The 21,910-nt window shown below is 43.5% G+C and overlaps 1 protein-coding gene and 2 long non-coding RNA genes across 5 annotated transcripts; 2 read left to right on the top strand and 1 right to left on the bottom strand.

Annotated features, from left to right (window-relative positions):
• Window positions 1-665: 665 nt before the first annotated feature.
• On the bottom strand, window positions 666-7,099 carry LOC149268919 (uncharacterized). The gene has a single exon (XM_089468058.1). The coding sequence runs from the start codon at window positions 6,930-6,932 to the stop codon at window positions 5,082-5,084; it is 1,851 nt and encodes a 616-aa protein (XP_089324184.1). The 5' UTR covers window positions 6,933-7,099; the 3' UTR covers window positions 666-5,081.
• Window positions 7,100-7,953: 854 nt separating this feature from the next.
• LOC149268918 (uncharacterized) lies at window positions 7,954-8,357 on the top strand. Its single transcript, XR_016269938.1, has 2 exons — window positions 7,954-8,117; window positions 8,185-8,357. It is a non-coding gene; the product is annotated as an uncharacterized LOC149268918 (long non-coding RNA).
• A 9,982-nt stretch (window positions 8,358-18,339) lies between these two features.
• On the top strand, window positions 18,340-21,421 carry LOC149268917 (uncharacterized). Of its 3 annotated transcripts, none has more exons than XR_016269751.1 (11): window positions 18,340-18,578; window positions 18,643-19,104; window positions 19,254-19,388; window positions 19,495-19,641; window positions 19,708-20,000; window positions 20,113-20,194; window positions 20,250-20,394; window positions 20,476-20,746; window positions 20,832-21,089; window positions 21,151-21,315; window positions 21,399-21,421. It is a non-coding gene; the product is annotated as an uncharacterized LOC149268917 (long non-coding RNA). The 3 variants fall into 3 exon arrangements; XR_016269750.1 differs by having other exon boundaries at window positions 18,341-18,578; window positions 20,250-20,369; window positions 21,148-21,315; XR_016269749.1 differs by having other exon boundaries at window positions 18,341-18,578; window positions 21,148-21,315.
• Window positions 21,422-21,910: the final 489 nt, after the last annotated feature.

The raw sequence follows: 21,910 nt of genomic DNA, 5'->3' as shown, positions 1-21,910 counted from the left end.
TTCCAGCAAGAGGGGAAATGACCCAGTCTAAAAGAGTTATTGCATATCAAGACGAGATACAGAATAGCCTTCATCGGCAGCGCTTTAATGGTGTGATTATCAATTTGATCCAATCCAGCCGCTTTTTTGTTCTCTAGCGTGCTGATGTGACTGATGACCTCAGCCGCAGTGACTGGCCGAAATGAGACTGAAGCAGTCAAAGATGGCTGGCTAACTTGAGCCTCGATCTCGGCCAGATCACTGGGCGGCGTAGTCACGATTGGCTGAAAACGCTGCTCAAGACTTCGCAGCAAATGTTTCGGCCTTCTCGGCTGTTGTCTTGCACCAGACATTTTGCGCATTAGAGCCATTGCCACTGGAGGACTTCAACAGCGGTAGATTTGGAGCAGGCTGCCGCTTGATCTCGTTAGTCAGCCGCCAGAGCTTCTGCATACTATATCTATCAGTTGGATCGATAGATCTAAATAGCTCTTCCTCATACTTCTGCCTAGCATATATGAGCTCTTTGCGTATGCGATTCGACAGCCTGTTGCAGAGCATCTTAAGCATCGGATTGCGACTTCGAGTCAGATAGCGCTTGATTTGCTTATGGGCCTCGATAAGTTGCAGAGTCTGCCTGTTTACTCGAAATCTAGTCCTTTTTTTCTGTTCGTATGTCTAAAAAGAACACACATTAGTGATCTCCGCCTCTTCCCATTCTCGTACATGAACAGCTGACCTGCAGCTGCATGATGAGGGGAAGAGTACGGGGATACTCTTTATTTCTTTAATACTTCACAATAGCATTTTTATATAAATATAAATAGCGCCTATGAGATAATTAAAATCTAAAAAGGACTATATTTGTCGAAACTTTTCATTAAATGAATAAATTTAAATGGCCATAAGTGCACAAAAATAACAGTGCAGCTTAATGTTACAAAATACTAATAAAAGAGCAAATTAAAGATAATTCAAAATAACAATAAAGTGCTTGAGTAGCTTACAATAGACTAATTAGATGAGTAAGATATAAGTTTAACAATAGTAATAGATGGCATTAATTAATATAATTCAATTTTTTCATTTATAAGCATCTACAAGATGCACAGAGAAAAATAGCCCGAAGTGGCCAATTGGAATAATAGAGAAAAGTCGAGACAAAGTCTGGTCATTTTCTCCAATGCGGGCTTAAGCTAAAATTAGCTTAAATTACAAAAAGTAAATGATAATTAATATAGATAATTAATTAAAAATAGTTTAACAATTCATTTTAGCAGTTTTGATTTCATTAACATTCATTCGATATATCGCAAGTGCAATTGAGTAAGTGACGATGCACCCCTGGCGTTGTGCCTATCGGGGTGCATAATCAAAACAAAACAAAAACAGCTGATTGAGAATTGCATTAAATGCAAATTTTATGCTGCTAATTGGTAAGTTTAAATAATAACAAGTAAATAATTGAAATTAATGATATTAATAATTAATATTAATTAATTATTATCTTTTTATATATATGTGGCTGCTGTAATACGGAATACAGACGGGCGCAATACTGAATATAGCAGGATTGCATTAATTGCAATTGACTAGCAGGTGAGTTTTGCAATATAAAAAATTAACAATTGAAAAAGTGATATTAATAAAGTTAACAATTAATATTAATTAATTATTATCTTTATATATAAAAAGCTGCTACCATACAAAGTGCAGGGGGGCGCAAAGCTGGAAATAGCCGAATTTCATTAATTGCGAGCTGATTAGCAGGTAAGTGAATTTTGCAGAAGTTAATAAAAACATTCAAAGATTATTAATGTTGATTTTTTCTTTGCAGAGCACATCAACTACGGCAAGGAGACTTAGCCAAGTGGGCTGTACAGCCAATAGGGCGTATATTTAAGTTAGTTTTTAGTTAATTACAAAATGTGCATTTAAGGCGCAAGCGCCGTCACATATGTTCCGTGCACATATATATGTATGTGCCGAAAATAAAATTTTGAAATTGTAACTGAGTGTTTAATTTGTGTTTAAATAGTGTAATTACTTAACTCTGATCCCTATGTGATCCAAATACGACCCTATAGGCAGCAAGTGGTGATGGTGGTGGTAGTGGCCGCGGCATTGGCGCAATACCCTCGAAAACAGGTAGTCGTTGCGGCTGGTGGGCTGCTGTTTGTGCAGCTTCGTTGCGTTGCTGAGCCTCACGTCGGCGAAGGAATCGCTCCCTACTTTCAGCAATTTCATCGGCTTCCCGTTGTAGTTGTCGCTGGGTGCGTAGAGCAATGTCATTGGCCAAATGCATGCTTACGAGACTCGTGTATCTTGCCAATGTTATCCGCTGTGGGATGAACGGGTCGTAGGCAATGTTTTTGGCCAAGTTGTTGGTATGGACCCGGAGTCGATCATAGTATTTGGCGCAGAGATTGTTGAATATATCATCCGCAGATAAAACTTCTAGATCAGCTCTGATGCGCGCGTTCGAAACAAAGTACTGAGCACCAGAAATGGCTCTCAGAGCTTTGTTGTGTACGACTCGAATGCGGCTGAATTGCGCCTCAGATAGCAAAGCACCCCATACAGGCAGCGAGTATTGCCAAAGTGGAGCAACTAGCTGCTTGTATATGATGACTTTAGTCCTTAGAGTCAATTTACTGTCTTTATTGATGAGCCAATCTATCTTTTTAAGCCTAGCCCTGACCCTAGTAACGACCGTAGTGACATGTTGTGAGAATCGTAGTTTTGTGTCTAGAGTAACGCCCAAATACGAATGTGAGGTGCCATTTTCAATAGTTTCGTTGCCAATACGAATAGCCTGATATGGCGCTATAACTCGAAGCGTATGCATGATATGCATAGTCTTGTTTGCATTAATCGTAATGCACCACTTGCTCGCCCATTCAGCCAATCTATCCATGTAAGCTTGCTGCTGATTAAGCGCATCTGCTTGACGAAAGTCTGCCGAAAGAACGATGACGTCGTCAGCATAAGTAGCTATAAGAATCCCACGCAGACAAGTTGGCCTTGGCATATCGCTGGTGTATATATTATACAATATTGGCCCGAGCAAGCTACCTTGTGGCACACCAGCGTGAATCTGTTTGATACCTGAGCGACAGCCACCGTGGCACTCAACAATGAAAGTGCGATCTGCTAGATAGCAGCAGAGGATGCGATAGAGAGCATCCGGCAATAGCATCTTGAGCTTATACTTCAAGCCTGTATGCCACACTCGATCAAAGGCTTCTTTGATATCCATGTACACAGCGGAGCAGTATTTGTGGTCATCAAACGCTTTAATAATGTATTGGGTGACTCGACCCAATTGCTGTTCAGCTGAATGCGCCTTGCGGAATCCAAACTGGTGGTTGGGAATCGCATTTATAAGAGTATCTTGCTCCAGCATACGGCTCAAAATAAGATACTCGAGTATCTTTGAGAGGCCAGACAGCAGACTTATTGGCCTGTATGATGCGACGTGTTGCGTAGGCTTGCCAGGCTTATGCACCATCTTCACCACCGCTAACTTCCAGCAAGAGGGGAAATGACCCAGTCTAAAAGAGTTATTGCATATCAAGACGAGATACAGAATAGCCTTCATCGGCAGCGCTTTAATGGTGTGATTATCAATTTGGTCCAATCCAGCCGCTTTTTTGTTCTCTAGCGTGCTGATGTGACTGATGACCTCAGCCGCAGTGACTGGCCGAAATGAGACTGAAGCAGTCAAAGATGGCTGGCTAACTTGAGCCTCGATCTCGGCCAGATCACTGGGCGGCGTAGTCACGATTGGCTGAAAACGCTGCTCAAGACTTGCAGCAAATGTTTCGGCCTTCTCGGCTGTTGTCTTGCACCAGACATTTTGCGCATTAGAGCCATTGCCACTGGAGGACTTCAACAGCGGTAGATTTGGAGCCGGCTGCCGCTTGATCTCGTTGGTCAGCCGCCAGAGCTTCTGCATACTATATCTATCAGTTGGATCGATAGATCTAAATAGCTCTTCCTCATACTTCTGCCTAGCATATATGAGCTCTTTGCGTATGCGATTCGATAGCCTGTTGCAGAGCATCTTAAGCATCGGATTGCGACTTCGAGTCAGATAGCGCTTGACTTGCTTATGGGCCTCGATAAGTTGCAGAGTCTGTCTATTTACGCGATATCTAGTCCTCTTTATCGTGCGTGGGTGCTGTGCATTCGCATAGTTTGCAGCATCTTCAATGTTTTTTACAAAAATATTGACCGCATCATCAATATCGTCAGCACTGTTGATCTCAGTGTTGAGCAAGATTTTGCCGTTTAGATAGCTCTGAAATTTGTTGATGTTAGCGTTCAGATCAAGTAGATGGCCTTTTGCTCTGCTGGTGACAGGCTTCTCAACCAGCTGAACTTGCAACGGGAGATGATCAGAGCTAAGCTCGAAAGAGTCAGTGATGGCAAGCAAATCTCGCCTGATACCTTTAAATAGCGCAAAGTCAATGGCAGACGGAGTTTGGCGTGAATTAAACGGAAAATGGGTGGGCGACCCAGTTGCCAGAATGTTGCAATTCACTTGTAGAATACTATTGACTAGCATTCGGCCACGGAGACAAGATCTGGCGTTGCCCCACCACTGACTTTTCGCATTCCAGTCACCACCGACTATAAAAGTGTCACCCAGAGAAGATAGCAGGTTGTTGAAATCTTGCCCAGACCAGATGACTTGAGGCGGGCAGTAGATTGAGACAATATTGATATGACGGCCATTTTGCAGGCTGACTGAAACTTCGACAGATTGATGCGAGTCGTTAGATGTAAAGCGCATAGCGTAATGACATATATGTTGTTTAATTATAAAGGCTGCACCTCCTCTGCGCCTGTTTGAGGGGTGATTTGCTAAATAAACAATATAGCCATTAATAGCAATGCTATCGCTATCAGTCAGATGCGTCTCAGACACTAGCATTATGTCTATATCGTGCTTGACGAGATATAGATTGAGCTCATTAAGCTTTTTCTTGACACCGGCAGCATTCCAAAAAGATATGTTCATGTTGTTGATACGTTGAGATACAGCAGGCTGCAGTGCAGCGCTGCGTCTACTGGCATTTGGGGAAGTGGATACATTGTTAGACATTTAAGCGCTCATTGGGACCAAATTGGGCCAACAGGCAGGCCGTGAGTGTGGTCATCATCTCAATGAGTTTGTCTATTTTAGCCTCTAATCTAAAGCTAACTTGCACTGGCATACTTGGCACATTCGCATTCATTGGCTGCTCGAAACGTTGAAAATGAACACCCCCACTAACAGGATGCGCACCCCCATCTATTGGTTGCGGATGCCTACGGCGCGTACTCAGACTACGGCTACGTTTTGGCTGCGGCGGCCGCTGCGCGCTTGCCTGCCTAGGGAAACGAACTTGTTGCTGTTGTTGTTGTTGCTGCTGTTGTTGTTGTTGCTGGCTAACTTTGGTGGCTTTTTGCCTAGACTGACGCTGTTTGCTGCTAATAGCTGCCGGTCCGACAGGCTGAGCAAATTGAAGGCCCGCCCGAAGAGCAGCCGAATAGCTGGGCCCTGCACTAACAGTTTGCGGTCGTGACTGAGGGGGGGCTTGCTGTAAAAGATTTGGCATATTAGACATGTTTGGCATATTTGCTCGACTGCTCTGAGCAGCAGTAGTGGCAGCTGGCTTGGCTAAATTGCTAATGACTTTAGCTAGTTGCGTGGCACTTTCATTTTCGCGCTTCTTGCACGCTTCTTTATAAGAAGGGCAGCCTTTGTAGCTCGCGGCATGTGGGCCGGAGCAATTGGCACACTTTGCTGGAGTTTGGTCGCCTTTTTGCTTGCCACAGTCCGTGGAAGCATGATTGGCGCCGCACTTGACGCAGGCAAAGGGGCGACGGCAGTAATTTTTAGTATGCCCAAATTTCTGGCATCTATGGCATTGAGCAATTTCGCTGGATTTGTACGGCTTCTCAATTTTGACGCGCTGATTGCCGATGGCAGTAATTTGCAGCAATTCTGCGTTGTTTGCGCTGACGGCCAACTCAACCTCAAAGAGGTCAAGCGGCTCCTTAGAGAAGCGTGATTTAATGCCTCTTAAGAAGCGAACTTCGTGCCCTAATTTGGCCAACTGCTCACGGATATAGTGATCCGGAGTGGAGAAGTGCAGATGCCGAATAACAGCTCTATAGCCGCGCTCGCATTTTAATTGAAATGTGTAATTTTCAATTGCATTAGCATCGAGGTACTTTACCAATTTGCGGTGCGTGGCGACGTCCTTGCACTGGACACGAATGCCGTGGTTAGCAGCAGGCTTGGTGGAGTAATTGTCCTGGCCAATAGCGTCATCCAGGCGTATTAGCAGAGGCATAATATCCGTCACGTTGGCGATAAATAGCGGCGCTGGCTTTGCACTCGGTTGCGCATGGCTGGCTCCAGTTGTAGTGGCGGCGGCAGCAGCAGTAACGGCGGCAGCACTAATAGCAGCTGCAGCGGCAGCATTAGGTGGCATAACTTGCACTTTTGCGGCTGTGCAAGCTTTATTGGCGAGGCAAGTTGCCTCTCGCTGCGTGTCCTCAGTCCTGGCGGTCCGTATATAGTCGTCAATTTGCTGGCAGTCCTCGTCACTGCCATCCAGATCAACTGCGCCCAGCTGCGCAGTCTTCTTCTTGGGGCTGTCGCCTTTCTCAGCAGTCCTCTTTGCTGCTCTCTCACTAGAGAGCGGCTTTGTAGCACTTTGAATTGCATTTTTTGCAGCAAGATATTCGGCGACCATAGATTCCGCAGAAGTGGATGGTTTTGCCTTTAATTGCTGAGCCGCAGCTCGAGAAGTTGTTGGTCGTGCCGTAACCACACTTTTCTTTACCGGCACTTTTAATGGCGTGGGCGCAGGCGCTAGTGGCTGCGAGTCGATTAATAATTCGACTTCCACGTCCATATCCTCGTCACCGTCATCTGCAGTATAGCCCCTAGGCATTGCAGCAATTTAATTTGCAAAATTTAATTGCAAAAACACCGATTTAAATAGATTTAAATTACAACTTTTTTTTTTTTTTCTGTTCGTATGTCTAAAAGAACACACATTAGTGATCTCCGCCTCTTCCCATTCTCGTACATGAACAGCTGACCTGCAGCTGCATGATGAGGGGAAGAGTACGGGGATACTCTTTATTTATTTAATACTTCACAATAGCATTTTTTATATAAATATAAATAGCGCCTATGAGATAATTAAAATCTAAAAAGGACTATATTTGTCGAAACTTTTCATTAAATGATTAAATTTAAATGGCCATAAGTGCACAAAAATAACAGTGCAGCTTAATGTTACAAAATACTAATAAAAGAGCAAATTAAAGATAATTCAAAATAACAATAAAGTGCTTGAGTAGCTTACAATAGACTAATTAGATGAGTAAGATATAAGTTTAACAATAGTAATAGATGGCATTAATTAATATAATTCAATTTTTTCATTTATAAGCATCTACAAGATGCACAGAGAAAAATAGCCCGAAGTGGCCAATTGGAATAATAGAGAAAAGTCGAGACAAAGTCTGGTCATTTTCTCCAATGCGGGCTTAAGCTAAAATTAGCTTAAATTACAAAAAGTAAATGATAATTAATATAGATAATTAATTAAAAATAGTTTAACAATTCATTTTAGCAGTTTTGATTTCATTAACATTCATTCGATATATCGCAAGTGCAATTGAGTAAGTGACGATGCACCCCTGGCGTTGTGCCTATCGGGGTGCATAATCAAAACAAAACAAAAACAGCTGATTGAGAATTGCATTAAATGCAAATTTTATGCTGCTAATTGGTAAGTTTAAATATTAACAAGTAAATAATTGAAATTAATGATATTAATAATTAATATTAATTAATTATTATCTTTTTATATATATGTGGCTGCTGTCATACGGAATACAGACGGGCGCAATACTGAATATAGCAGGATTGCATTAATTGCAAGCTGACTAGCAGGTGAGTTTTGCAATATAAAAAATTAACAATTGAAAAAGTGATATTAATAAAGTTAACAATTAATATTAATTAATTATTATCTTTATATATAAACAGCTGCTACCATACAAGGTGCAGAGGGGCGCAAAGCTGGAAATAGTCCGAATTTCATTAATTGCGAGCTGACTAGCAGGTAAGTGCATTTTGCAGAAGTTAATAAAAACATTCAAAGATTATTAATGTTGATTTTTTCTTTGCAGAGCACATCAACTACGGCAAGGAGACTTAGCCAAGTGGGCTGCACAGCCAATAGGGCGTATATTTAAGTTAGTTTTTAGTTAATTCAAAATGTGCATTTAAGGCGCAAGCGCCGTCACATATGTTCCGTGCACATATATATGTATGTGCCGAAAATAAAATTTTGAAATTGTAACTGAGTGTTTAATTTGTGTTTAAATAGTGTAATTACTTAACTCTGATCCCTATGTGATCCAAATACGACCCTATAGGCAGCAAGTGGTGATGGTGGTGGTAGTGGCCGCGGCATTGGCGCAATACCCTCGAAAACAGGTAGTCGTTGCGGCTGGTGGGCTGCTGCTTTGTGCAGCTTCGTTGCGTTGCTGAGCCTCACGTCGGCGAAGGAATCGCTCCCTACTTTCAGCAATTTCATCGGCTTCCCGTAGTAGTAGTCGCTGGGTGCGTAGAGCAATGTCATTGGCCAAATGCATGCTTACGAGACTCGTGTATCTTGCCAATGTTATCCGCTGTGGGATGAACGGGTCGTAGGCAATGTTTTTGGCCAAGTTGTTGGTATGGACCCGGAGTCGATCATAGTATTTGGCGCAGAGATTGTTGAATATATCATCCGCAGATAAAACTTCTAGATCAGCTCTGATGCGCGCGTTCGAAACAAAGTACTGAGCACCAGAAATGGCTCTCAGAGCTTTGTTGTGTACGACTCGAATGCGGCTGAATTGCGCCTCAGATAGCAAAGCACCCCATACAGGCAGCGAGTATTGCCAAAGTGGAGCAACTAGCTGCTTGTATATGATGACTTTAGTCCTTAGAGTCAATTTACTGTCTTTATTGATGAGCCAATCTATCTTTTTAAGCCTAGCCCTGACCCTAGTAACGACCGTAGTGACATGTTGTGAGAATCGTAGTTTTGTGTCTAGAGTAACGCCCAAATACGAATGTGAGGTGCCATTTTCAATAGTTTCGTTGCCAATACGAATAGCCTGATATGGCGCTATAACTCGAAGCGTATGCATGATATGCATAGTCTTGTTTGCATTAATCGTAATGCACCACTTGCTCGCCCATTCAGCCAATCTATCCATATAAGCTTGCTGCTGAATTAAGCGCATCTGCTTGACGAAAGTCTGCCGAAAGAACGATGACGTCGTCAGCATAAGTGGCAATCAAAGTCCCTCGCAGGATAAGCTGGCCTTGGTATATCGCTGGTGTACTACATTATACAAGATAGGCCCGAGCAAGCTACCTTGTGGCACACCAGCGTGAATTTGCTTAATACCTGAGCGACAGCCACCGTGACACTCAACAATAAAGTGCGATCTGCTTAGATAGCAGCAGAGGATGCGATAGAGAGCATCCGGCAATAGCCTCTTAAGCTTATACTTCAAGCCTGTATGCCACACTCGATCAAAGGCTTCTTTGATATCCATGTACACAGCAGAGCAGTATTTATGGTCATCAAACGCTTTAATAATAATTGGGTGACTCGACCCAATTGCTGTTCAGCTGAGTGCGCTTTGCGGAATCCAAACTGGTGGTTGGGAATCGCATTTACAAGAGTATCTTGCTCCAGCATACGGCTCAAAATAAGATACTCGAGTATCTTTGAGAGGCCAGACAGCAGACTTATTGGCCTGTATGATGCGACGTGTTGCGTAGGCTTGCCAGGCTTATGCACCATCTTCACCATCGCTAACTTCCAGCAAGAGGGGAAATGACCCAGTCTAAAAGAGTTATTGCATATCAAGACGAGATACAGAATAGCCTTCATCGGCAGCGCTTTAATGGTGTGATTATCAATTTGGTCCAATCCAGCCGCTTTTTTGTTCTCTAGCGTGCTGATGTGACTGATGACCTCAGCCGCAGTGACTGGCCGAAATGAGACTGAAGCAGTCAAAGATGGCTGGCTAACTTGAGCCTCGATCTCGGCCAGATCACTGGGCGGCGTAGTCACGATTGGCTGAAAACGCTGCTCAAGACTCGCAGCAAATGTTTCGGCCTTCTCGGCTGTTGTCTTGCACCAGACATTTTGCGCATTAGAGCCATTGCCACTGGAGGACTTCAACAGCGGTAGATTTGGAGCAGGCTGCCGCTTGATCTCGTTGGTCAGCCGCCAGAGCTTCTGCATACTATATCTATCAGTTGGATCGATAGATCTAAATAGCTCTTCCTCATACTTCTGCCTAGCATATATGAGCTCTTTGCGTATGCGATTCGACAGCCTGTTGCAGAGCATCTTAAGCATCGGATTGCGATTTCGAGCGAGATAGCGCTTGACTTGCTTATGGGCCTCGATAAGTTGCAGAGTCTGTCTATCTACACGAAATCTAGTCCTCGTTATCTTGCGTGGGTTCTGTGCATTCGCATAGTTTGCAGCATCTTCAATATTTTTGACAAAAATATTGACCGCATCATCAACATCATCAGCACTGCTGATCTCAGTGTTGAGCAAGATTTTTTCATTTAGATAGCTCTGAAATTTGTTGACGTTGGCATTCAAATCAAGCAGGTGGCCTTTTGCTCTGCTGGTGACAGGCTTCTCAACCAGCTGAACTTGCAGCGGGAGATGATCAGAGCTGAGCTCGAAAGAGTCAGTGATGGTCAGCAAATCTCGCCTGATGCCTTTAAATAGCGCAAAGTCAATGGCAGACGGAGTTTGGCGCGAATTAAACGGAAAATGGGTGGGCGACCCAGTTGCCAGAATGTTGCAATTCACTTGTAGAATACTATTGACTAGCATTCGGCCACGGAGACAAGATCTGGCGTTGCCCCACCACTGACTTTTCGCATTCCAGTCACCACCGACTATAAAAGTGTCACCCAGAGAAGATAGCAGGTTGTTGAAATCTTGCCCAGACCAGATGACTTGCGGCGGGCAGTAGATTGAGACAATATTGATATGACGGCCATTTTGCAGGCTGACTGAAACTTCGACAGATTGATGCGAGTCGTAGATGTAAAGCGCATAGCATAATGGACATATATGTTGTTTAATTATAAAGGCTGCACCTCCTCTGCGCCTGTTTGAGGGGTGATTTGCTAAATAAACAATATAGCCATTAATAGCAATGCTATCGCTATCAGTCAGATGCGTCTCAGACACTAGCATTATGTCTATATCGTGCTTGACGAGATATAGATTGAGCTCATTAAGCTTTTTCTTGACACCGGCAGCATTCCAAAAAGATATCTTGATGTTGTTGACACGTTGAGTTACAGCATGCTGCAGTGCAGCGCTGCGTCTACTGGCATTTGGGGAAGTGGATACATTACTAGACATTTGAAGGCTCATTGGGACCAACTCTGGCCATCAAGAAGGCAAAGACAGTGGTCATCATCTCAATGAGTTTATCTAATTTAGCCTCTAATCTAGAGCTAACTTGTACTGGCATGCTTGGCATATTCGCATTTATTGGCTGCTCGAAACGTTGAAAATGAACACCCCCACTAACAGGATGCGCACCCCCATCTATGGTTGCGGATGCCTACGGCGCGTACTCAGACTACGGCTGCGTTTTGGCTGCGGCGGCCGCTGTGCGCTTGCCTGCCTAGGCAAACGGACTTGTTGCTGCTGCTGTTGTTGCTGGCTAACTTTGGTGGCTTTTTGCCTAGACTGACGCTGTTTGCTGCTAATAGCTGCCGGTCCGACAGGCTGAGCAAATTGAAGGCCAGCCCGAAGAGCAGCCGAATAACTGGGCCCTGCACTAACAGTTTGCGGTCGTGACTGAGGGGGGGCTTGCTGTAAAAGATTTGGCATATTAGACATGTTTGGCATATTTGCTCGACTGCTCTGAGCAGCAGTAGTGGCAGCTGGCTTGGCTAAATTGCTAATGACTTTAGCTAGTTGCGTGGCACTTTCATTTTCGCGCTTCTTGCACGCTTCTTTATTTTTTCTGTTCGTATGTCTATGAAGAACACACATTAATGATCTCCGCCTCTTCCCATTCTCGTACATGAACAGCTGACCTGCAGCTGCATGATGAGGGGAAGAGTACGGGGATACTCTTTATTTATTTAATACTTCACAATAGCATTTTTATATAAATATAAATAGCGCCTATGAGATAATTAAAATCTAAAAAGGACTATATTTGTCGAAACTTTTCATTAAATGATTAAATTTAAATGGCCATAAGTGCACAAAAATAACAGTGCAGCTTAATGTTACAAAATACTAATAAAAAGAGCAATTAAAGATAATTCAAAATAACAATAAAGTGCTTGAGTAGCTTACAATAGACTAATTAGATGAGTAAGATATAAGTTTAACAATAGTAATAGATGGCATTAATTAATATAATTCAATTTTTTCATTTATAAGCATCTACAAGATGCACAGAGAAAAATAGCCCCAAGTGGCCAATTGGAATAATAGAGAAAAGTCGAGACAAAGTCTGGTCATTTTCTCCAATACGGGCTTAAGCTAAAATTAGCTTTGATCTCTATGTGATCCAAATACGACCCTATAGGCAGCAAGTGGTGATGGTGGTGGTAGTGGCCGCGGCATTGGCGCAATACCCTCGAAAACAGGTAGTCGTTGCGGCTGGTGGGCTGCTGTTTGTGCAGCTTCGTTGCGTTGCTGAGCCTCACGTCGGCGAAGGAATCGCTCCCTACTTTCAGCAATTTCATCGGCTTCCCGTTGTAGTTGTCGCTGGGTGCGTAGAGCAATGTCATTGGCCAAATGCATGATTACGAGACTCGTGTATCTTGCCAATGTTATCCGCTGTGGGATGAACGGGTCGTAGGCAATGTTTTTGGCCAAGTTGTTGGTATGGACCCGGAGTCGATCATAGTATTTGGCGCAGAGATTGTTGAATATATCATCCGCAGATAAAACTTCCAGATCAGCTCTGATGCGCGCGTTCGAAACAAAGTACTGAGCACCAGAAATGGCTCTCAGAGCTTTGTTGTGTACGACTCGAATGCGGCTGAATTGCGCCTCAGATAGCAGAGCACCCCATACAGGCAGCGAGTATTGCCAAAGTGGAGCAACTAGCTGCCTATAATAATGACTTTAGTCTTAAGCGTCAATTTGCTATCCTTGTTAATGAGCCAATCTATCTTTTTAAGCCTAGCCCTGACCCTAGTAACGACCGTAGTGACATGTTGTGAAAAGCGTAGTTTTGTGTCTAGAGTAACGCCCAAATACGAATGTGAGGTGCCATTCTCAATAGTTTCGTTGCCAATACGAATAGCCTGATATGGCGCTATAACTCTAAGCGTATGCATGATATGCATAGTCTTGTTTGCATTAATTGTAATGCACCACTTGCTCGCCCATTCAGCCAATCTATCCATATAAGCTTGCTGCTGACTTAAGCGCATCTGCTTGACGAAAGTCTGCCGAAAGAACGATGACGTCGTCAGCATAAGTAGCTAATCAAGAATCCCATCGCAGACTAAGTTGGCCTTGGTATATCGCTGGTGTATATATTATACAAGATTAGGCCCGAGCAAGCTACCTTGTGGCACACCAGCGTGAATTTGCTTGATACCTGAGCGACAGCCACCGTGACACTCAACAATAAAGTGCGATCTGCTAGATAGCAGCAGAGGATGCGATAGAGAGCATCCGGCAATAGCCTCTTAAGCTTATACTTCAAGCCTGTATGCCACACTCGATCAAAGGCTTCTTTGATATCCATGTACACAGCAGAGCAGTATTTATGGTCATCAAACGCTTTAATAAGTAATTGGGTGACTCGACCCAATTGCTGTTCAGCTGAGTGCGCCTTGCGGAATCCAAACTGGTGGCTGGGAATCGCATTTACAAGAGTATCTTGCTCCAGCATACGGCTCAAAATAAGATACTCGAGTATCTTTGAGAGGCCAGATCAGCAGACTTATTGGCCTGTATGATGCGACGTGTTGCGTAGGCTTGCCAGGCTTATGCACCATCTTCACCATCGCTAACTTCCAGCAAGAGGGGAAATGACCCAGTCTAAAAGAGTTATTGCATATCAAGACGAGATACAGAATAGCCTTCATCGGCAGCGCTTTAATGGTGTGATTATCAATTTGGTCCAATCCAGCCGCTTTTTTGTTCTCTAGCGTGCTGATGTGACTGATGACCTCAGCCGCAGTGACTGGCCGAAATGAGACTGAAGCAGTCAAAGATGGCTGGCTAACTTGAGCCTCGATCTCGGCCAGATCACTGGGCGGCGTAGTCACGATTGGCTGAAAACGCTGCTCAAGACTTGCAGCAAATGTTTCGGCCTTCTCGGCTGTTGTCTTGCACCAGACATTTTGCGCATTAGAGCCATTGCCACTGGAGGACTTCAACAGCGGTAGATTTGGAGCAGGCTGCCGCTTGATCTCGTTGGTCAGCCGCCAGAGCTTCTGCATACTATATCTATCAGTTGGATCGATAGATCTAAATAGCTCTTCCTCATACTTCTGCCTAGCATATATGAGCTCTTTGCGTATGCGATTCGACAGCCTGTTGCAGAGCATCTTAAGCATCGGATTGCGATTTCGAGCGAGATAGCGCTTGACTTGCTTATGGGCTTCGATAAGTTGCAGAGTCTGTCTATCTACACGAAATCTAGTCCTCGTTATCTTGCGTGGGTTCTGTGCATTCGCATAGTTTGCAGCATCTTCAATATTTTTGACAAAAATATTGACCGCATCATCAACATCATCAGCACTGCTGATCTCAGTGTTGAGCAAGATTTTTTCATTTAGATAGCTCTGAAATTTGTTGACGTTGGCATTCAAATCAAGCAGGTGGCCTTTTGCTCTGCTGGTGACAGGCTTCTCAACCAGCTGAACTTGCAGCGGGAGATGATCAGAGCTGAGCTCGAAAGAGTCAGTGATGGTCAGCAAATCTCGCCTGATGCCTTTAAATAGCGCAAAGTCAATGGCAGACGGAGTTTGGCGCGAATTAAACGGAAAATGGGTGGGCGACCCAGTTGCCAGAATGTTGCAATTCACTTGTAGAATACTATTGACTAGCATTCGGCCACGGAGACAAGATCTGGCGTTGCCCCACCACTGACTTTTCGCATTCCAGTCACCACCGACTATAAAAGTGTCACCCAGAGAAGATAGCAGGTTGTTGAAATCTTGCCCAGACCAGATGACTTGCGGCGGGCAGTAGATTGAGACAATATTAATGTGACGGCCATTTTGCAGGCTGACTGAAACTTCGACAGATTGATGCGAGTCGTAAGATGTAAAGCGCATAGCATAATGGCATATATGTTGTTTAATTATAAAGGCTGCACCTCCTCTGCGCCTGTTTGAGGGGTGATTTGCTAAATAAACAATATAGCCATTAATAGCAATGCTATCGCTATCAGTCAGATGCGTCTCAGACACTAGCATTATGTCTATATCGTGCTTGACGAGATATAGATTGAGCTCATTAAGCTTTTTCTTGACACCGGCAGCATTCCAAAAAGATATGTTCATGTTGTTGACACGTTGAGATACAGCAGGCTGCAGTGCAGCGCTGCGTCTACTGGCATTTGGGGAAGTGGATACATTGTTAGACATTTAAGCGCTCATTGGGACCAACTCTGGGCCAACAGGCAGGCCGTGAGTGTGGTCATCATCTCAATGAGTTTGTCTATTTTAGCCTCTAATCTAGAGCTAACTTGCACTGGCATACTTGGCACATTCGCATTCATTGGCTGCTCGAAACGTTGAAAATGAACACCCCCACTAACAGGATGCGCACCCCCATCTATTGGTTGCGGATGCCTACGGCGCGTACTCAGACTACGGCTGCGTTTTGGCTGCGGCGGCCGCTGTGCGCTTGCCTGCCTAGGCAAACGGACTTGTTGCTGTTGTGCTGCTGTTGTTGTTGTTGCTGGCTAACTTTGGTGGCTTTTTGCCTAGACTGACGCTGTTTGCTGCTAATAGCTGCCGGTCCGACAGGCTGAGCAAATTGAAGGCCAGCCCGAAGAGCAGCCGAATAACTGGGCCCTGCACTAACAGTTTGCGGTCGTGACTGAGGGGGGGCTTGCTGTAAAAGATTTGGCATATTAGACATGTTTGGCATATTTGCTCGATTGCTCTGAGCAGCAGTAGTGGCAGCTGGCTTGGCTAAGTTGCTAATGACTTTAGCTAGTTGCGTGGCACTTTCATTTTCGCGCTTCTTGCACGCTTCTTTATAAGAAGGGCAGCCTTTGTAGCTCGCGGCATGTGGGCCGGAGCAATTGGCACACTTTGCTGGAGTTTGGTCGCCTTTTTGCTTGCCACAGTCCGTGGAAGCATGATTGGCGCCGCACTTGACGCAGGCAAAGGGGCGACGGCAATAATTCTTTGTGTGCCCGAAATTTCTGGCACCTATGGCATTGAGCAATTTCATTGATTTGTACGGCCGCTCAATTTTGACACGCTGATTGCCAATGGCAGTTATTTGCAGCAATTCTGCGTTGTTTGCGCTGACGGCCAACTCAACCTCAAAGAGGTCAAGCGGCTCTTTAGAGAAGCGTGATTTAATGCCTCTTAAGAAGCGAACTTCGTGCCCTAATTTGGCCAACTGCTCACGAATATAGTGATCCGGAGTGGAGAAATGCAGATGCCGAATAATGGCTCTATAGCCGCGCTCGCACTTTAATTGAAAAGTGTAATTTTCAATTGCATTAGCATCGAGGTACTTTACCAATTTGCGGTGCGTGGCGACGTCCTTGCACTGGACACGAATGCCGTGGTTAGCAGCAGGCTTGGTGGAGTAATTGTCCTGGCCAATAGCGTCATCCAGGCGTATTAGCAGAGGCATAATATCCGTCACGTTGGCAAGAAATTTTTTTTTTCTGTTTGTATGCCTTGACAGAACACACATTAATAATCTCTCTTTCCTCCATTCTCGCCCATAACAGCTGACCAGCAGCTAAATGGAGAGGAGGAGAGAATAGAGAGATATTCTTTATTCATATAATACTCTTCGTTAGCATTTTTTTTGAATTTACATGGCGCCTTAAGTTACTTAGGTCGATATTAGCCGAAACTTGCTCACATGAGCTGTTTAAATAGTCGCAAGTGCAACATTAAATTGCTGTGCAGCATTGCGTTACAAATTATACAAAAGAGCAGATCAAAAACAAAAATGAATAACATTTGATGTGCTTAAATAACTAGTTTAAAACTAATGAGTAGGTTTAGTTGTAATTTTGATGTAGATTTATACAATAACAATTGATACAATTAATTAATTCATTTACATTTTAATTCTATTTGCAGGAACACCTATAAGATGCGCAATGAACTTAGCAGTGAGAAGATCCGCTAATTGGATTTAGAGAGAAGAGTCGGGACAGTCGTCCGGTCATTTTCTCCATACTTGTCTAAGCTAATATAACTTTTAATTAAATTCTTTGAACTTATATCTAATTCTTTTCATTTTATCACCTTCATTTCAGTCTAAATAGTTAAATTAAACCGCAAGTGCAATTTAGGAGAGATTGTGCAGCTGTGCGTTTATACGTTTATCGGGATGCATAAATCAAAACAAAAGGTAATTATCGAAAAATGCATAAATGGCAATGGGAATTTACAATTAGTTATAAAATGTGAGTAATAGTGCTTAAAATTGTTACTAGTATATACTATTATAGCTAATAATTATTTATTAAATGGTAAGCTTTCATTTCATTAATACTTCTTATATATTCATTTCATAGCGATATTTGTGCAAAAATATCACAAGTGCTATCACATATGTGGTTTCAGTTGCAATATTACTAATATTATTTTTAGTTTGGATTAATATAGTTTATAGTTGATTAAGAAATAATAAATTTGAATTCCAATAAGTTTTTCTTTTCATTTTGTCTTATAGAACTATCGCAAAAAAAAAACAATCGCGCAGAGAGGTTGTGCACCCCTGGTATGCATATCGATATGCACAGATAAAAAGCATATGTTTGAAGAACATATGATGAAAAGGCAGAGTGCAATTATTGCAAAAGTTGCAACTGAAAGAGATGAGTATGGATTCTAATAAGAATACTGAGATAATTATTAATAATTAGATATTAATTAATAAATTATTCATCTGTTTCAGCAATTTCTCCCATGTGCAAGTGAACGTGTGTTCGACAGGCCGAAGAAGTGAGTGACTGCAAAATGGCTGCGAGGTAATGTTAATTATACATATATATATATAAGTGTTTATACTTAATGTTGTTTTGCTTTTTATTTGCAGGGAATCATCCGGTGGAACGAGGAGGTAGCAGCTGAGAAGACTCCACATCCCAATCACCGAGCAGTGCCGCCAGTTTAGTTAAGTTGATTGTGTAGTTTAAGCCAGTGCATTGTAGTGTTGTTTTGCTGCATGTGTGTATGTGCATACGTGCCAAATAAAACTTTAATTGAATATAAAATTCAATTTGAGTTTTATTTGTTAGGATACCCTTTGCAGATAGGATATGTGAGGACGACCAGTTTCCAGGTAAGTTGCTTGCATATACCAATGGCCAATTGGAATTTTAATGCAGATTTATGTTCTTTTTTAGCGTATATGCTTGCAATCAGTTGCTGGGGAAGGACCAGCCTGCATCGGCCGAAGAATCTCCTGGATTTGTGTTGTGTGTGCGCGAAGTGCTCGCTGTGGGTGGCAGTGGCGCCAGTTGCCGAAAGATTGGCAGGCGCGACTGCGAGGCAGTAGCGTCGCCTATATTTTGTGTCGCCCCAGAGGTGGGGGTGTGTGGGACTGCGTCATACGATGGCGCGCCGTTGCGACGAGCCTCATTTCTGCGTCGCGCTGCCATTCTGCGAAGATTTTCGCTGGAGTTGCGGGTTGAGGCCGGATATGACCTCGTGAATCTCTCTGCTAAAATGTTGCGGCTGTGCTCGCGAAAAGTTATCGGGCCGTATACGGGCGGATGTCGGCGAAGATAATTAGCGTGTAGCTCCTCGTCGAACTCCGCTTGTCTTCGCTGTTGTCGCTGTGCGCGCAACTCGATTTCATTAGCCAGGTGAGTATTGACGAGGCTAGAGTATCTGGGCATAGTTAGCCGCTGTGGTACAAACGGATAGTGGGCTATGCTTCTAGCCTCATTGTTGCTGTGTACTCGCAGTCTATCATAATATTTAATGCAAATATTATTAAATAATTCATCCACAGATAAGACGCCCAGCTCAGATCTGATGCGAGCATTTGAAATATAATATTGAGCGCCAGATATGGTTCTCAGTGCTCTGTTGTGTGCAACTCTGATGCGGTCGAACTGAGTTTCGGATAGGAGCGCACCCCAGACAGGTATAGTATATTGCCACAGTGGCGCAACTAGTTGTTTGTAAATTATCGTTTTAGTTTTTAGAGACAATTTACTATTTTTATTAATCAGCCAATCTATCTTTTTCAGCCGTGCCCTAATCCTCGAGACGACAGTGGTGACATGAGTGCCGAAGTGCAGCTTTGTGTCCATAGTGACACCCAAATAAGGATGTGAAGTGCCGTTTTTAATTGCTTCATTGCCAATGCGGATATCCTGGTATGGCGATATCCTTTTGTAAGTATGCATAATGTGCATAGTTTTACTAGTATTTATTGTAATGCACCATTTCTTCGCCCACAGAGCTAATTTGTCCATATATGCTTGTTGCTGAGCTAACGCATCTGCTTGCCGACAGTTTGCTGAGAGGACTACGACGTCATCGGCATAAGTGGCTAAGAGGATTTTATTTCCAGAGGCATAAGTTGGGCTTGGAATATCACTGGTGTATATGTTATACAGCACTGGCCCAAGCAGGCTACCTTGAGGCACCCCAGCGTGTATTTGCTTGGTTGCAGAGCGGCATCCTCCATGGCATTCAACAATAAATGATCGATTTGCTAAGTAGGAGCAAAGGATTCGATACAGAGCGTCAGGTAAGAGCATCTTGAGTTTGTATCTCAGACCTGAGTGCCACACTCTGTCAAATGCTTCTTTTATGTCCAAGTAAACGGCAGAGCAATACTTATGTTCTTCATATGATTTCAGAATGAACTGCGTGACTCGCCCAAGCTGTTGCTCAGCTGAGTGGGCCTTGCGAAAGCCAAATTGGTGGCTGGGTATAGCATTGGTAAGTGCGTCTTGCTCAAGCATACGGCTCAGAATTAAGAACTCTAATATTTTAGATAAGCCAGACAAGAGACTTATTGGCCTGTATGATGATACATGCTGCGTGGGCTTGCCGGGCTTGTGTATCATCTTGACCAGTGCTAACTTCCAGCTGGTAGGAAAATGGCCCATTCGAAGTGAGTTGTTGCATATTAAAACAAGGTATAGTATTGCCCTCATTGGCAGCGCTTTGATAGTGTGATTGTCGATATTATCTAAACCAGCTGCTTTCTTCTTCTCCAGCGTGCTAATATGATTAATGACCTCTGTCACTGTGACTGGCCGAAAAGAGACCAAGGCAGACGCTGGTGACTGACTAATTTGCGCCTCAATTTCGGCCAAGTCGCCAGGTGATGCAGAGATGAGAGGCTTGAAGCGTTGCTCAAGGCTATCAGCAAAGACTTCAGCTTTCTCCGCCGTTGTTTTGCACCATACATTATTGGCGTTAGAGCCATTGCCATCGCTGGACTTTAATAGTGGCAGATTTGGAGCCGGCTGTCGCTTGATTTCGTTGGTAAGTCGCCAGAGCTTTTGCATACTGTATCTATCTGTGGGGTCGATAGAGCTGAATAATTCTTCTTCATATTTTTGCTTTGCAGATTTTATATCTTTGCTGATGCGATTTGACAGCCTATTGCAGATCTGCTTTGCCAGGGGATTTCGGCTTTGTAGAAGATAGCGTTTGATTTGCTTCTTGGCCTCAATCAACTGGAGAGTCTGGCTTTTGACTCGAAACCTAGATCTGGTTATCTTGCGTGGACACTGCGCATTGGCAAAGTTTGCAGCATCTTGGACGTTTTTGACAAGAATATCAACAGCATCATCAACATCATCTGGACTGCTGATTTCAGTGTTGAGTAAGATTCTGTCGTTTAGGTAACTTTGAAATTTGCTTATATTAGCATTCAAATCCAGAAGATGGCCTTTTGCTTTGCTGATGATCGGCTTCTCAACCAGCTGGACTTGCAATGGGAGGTGATCCGAGTTTAGCTCGAAAGAGTCAGTGATGGCCAGCAAATCTCGCCTGATGCCTTTGAAAAGCGCAAAGTCTATGGCAGATGGAGTTTGGCGTGAGTTGAAAGGGTAATGCGTTGGCGACCCAGTTGCCAGAATATTGCAATTTTCTTGGAAAATACTGTTTACTAACGTTTCTGCCTCTAATACAGGATCTGGCGTTTCCCCACCATTGCTCTTTGCGTCAGTCACCACCTACAAGATACGTGTCGCCCAGCGAATTCAGAAGATTGCTGAAGTCTTGCGCAGTCAGCTTACTTGCGGTGGGCAGTAAATGGCCACAATATTTACGTGCTTGCCGTTTAGTAAGCTGACTGATTACTTCAAACGCTTTGGTGCGAGTCCAAGGATGAGCAGCGCATAGCGTAATGGCAAATGTTTTGTTTAATTATAAAAGCTGCACCTCCTCTGCGCTTTTTTCTGTTCGTATGTCTACAAAGAACACACATTAGTGATCTCCGCCTCTTCCCATTCTCGTACATGAACAGCTGACCTGCAGCTGCATGATGAGGGAAGAGTACGGGGATACTCTTTATTATTTAATACTTTACAATAGCATTTTTTATAAATATAAATAGCGCCTATGAGATAATTAAAATCTAAAAAGGACTATATTTGTCGAAACTTTTCATTAAATGATTAAATTTAAATGGCCATAAGTGCA

Source organism: Drosophila arizonae, chromosome 4, assembly GCF_054131065.1.
Source record: "Drosophila arizonae isolate 15081-1271.41 chromosome 4, UAZ_ARI_1.0, whole genome shotgun sequence".
NCBI lineage: Eukaryota > Metazoa > Arthropoda > Insecta > Diptera > Drosophilidae > Drosophila > Drosophila arizonae.
Note: the sequence above shows the minus strand (reverse complement) of the source record. Positions and strands in the feature narration are given on the sequence as shown.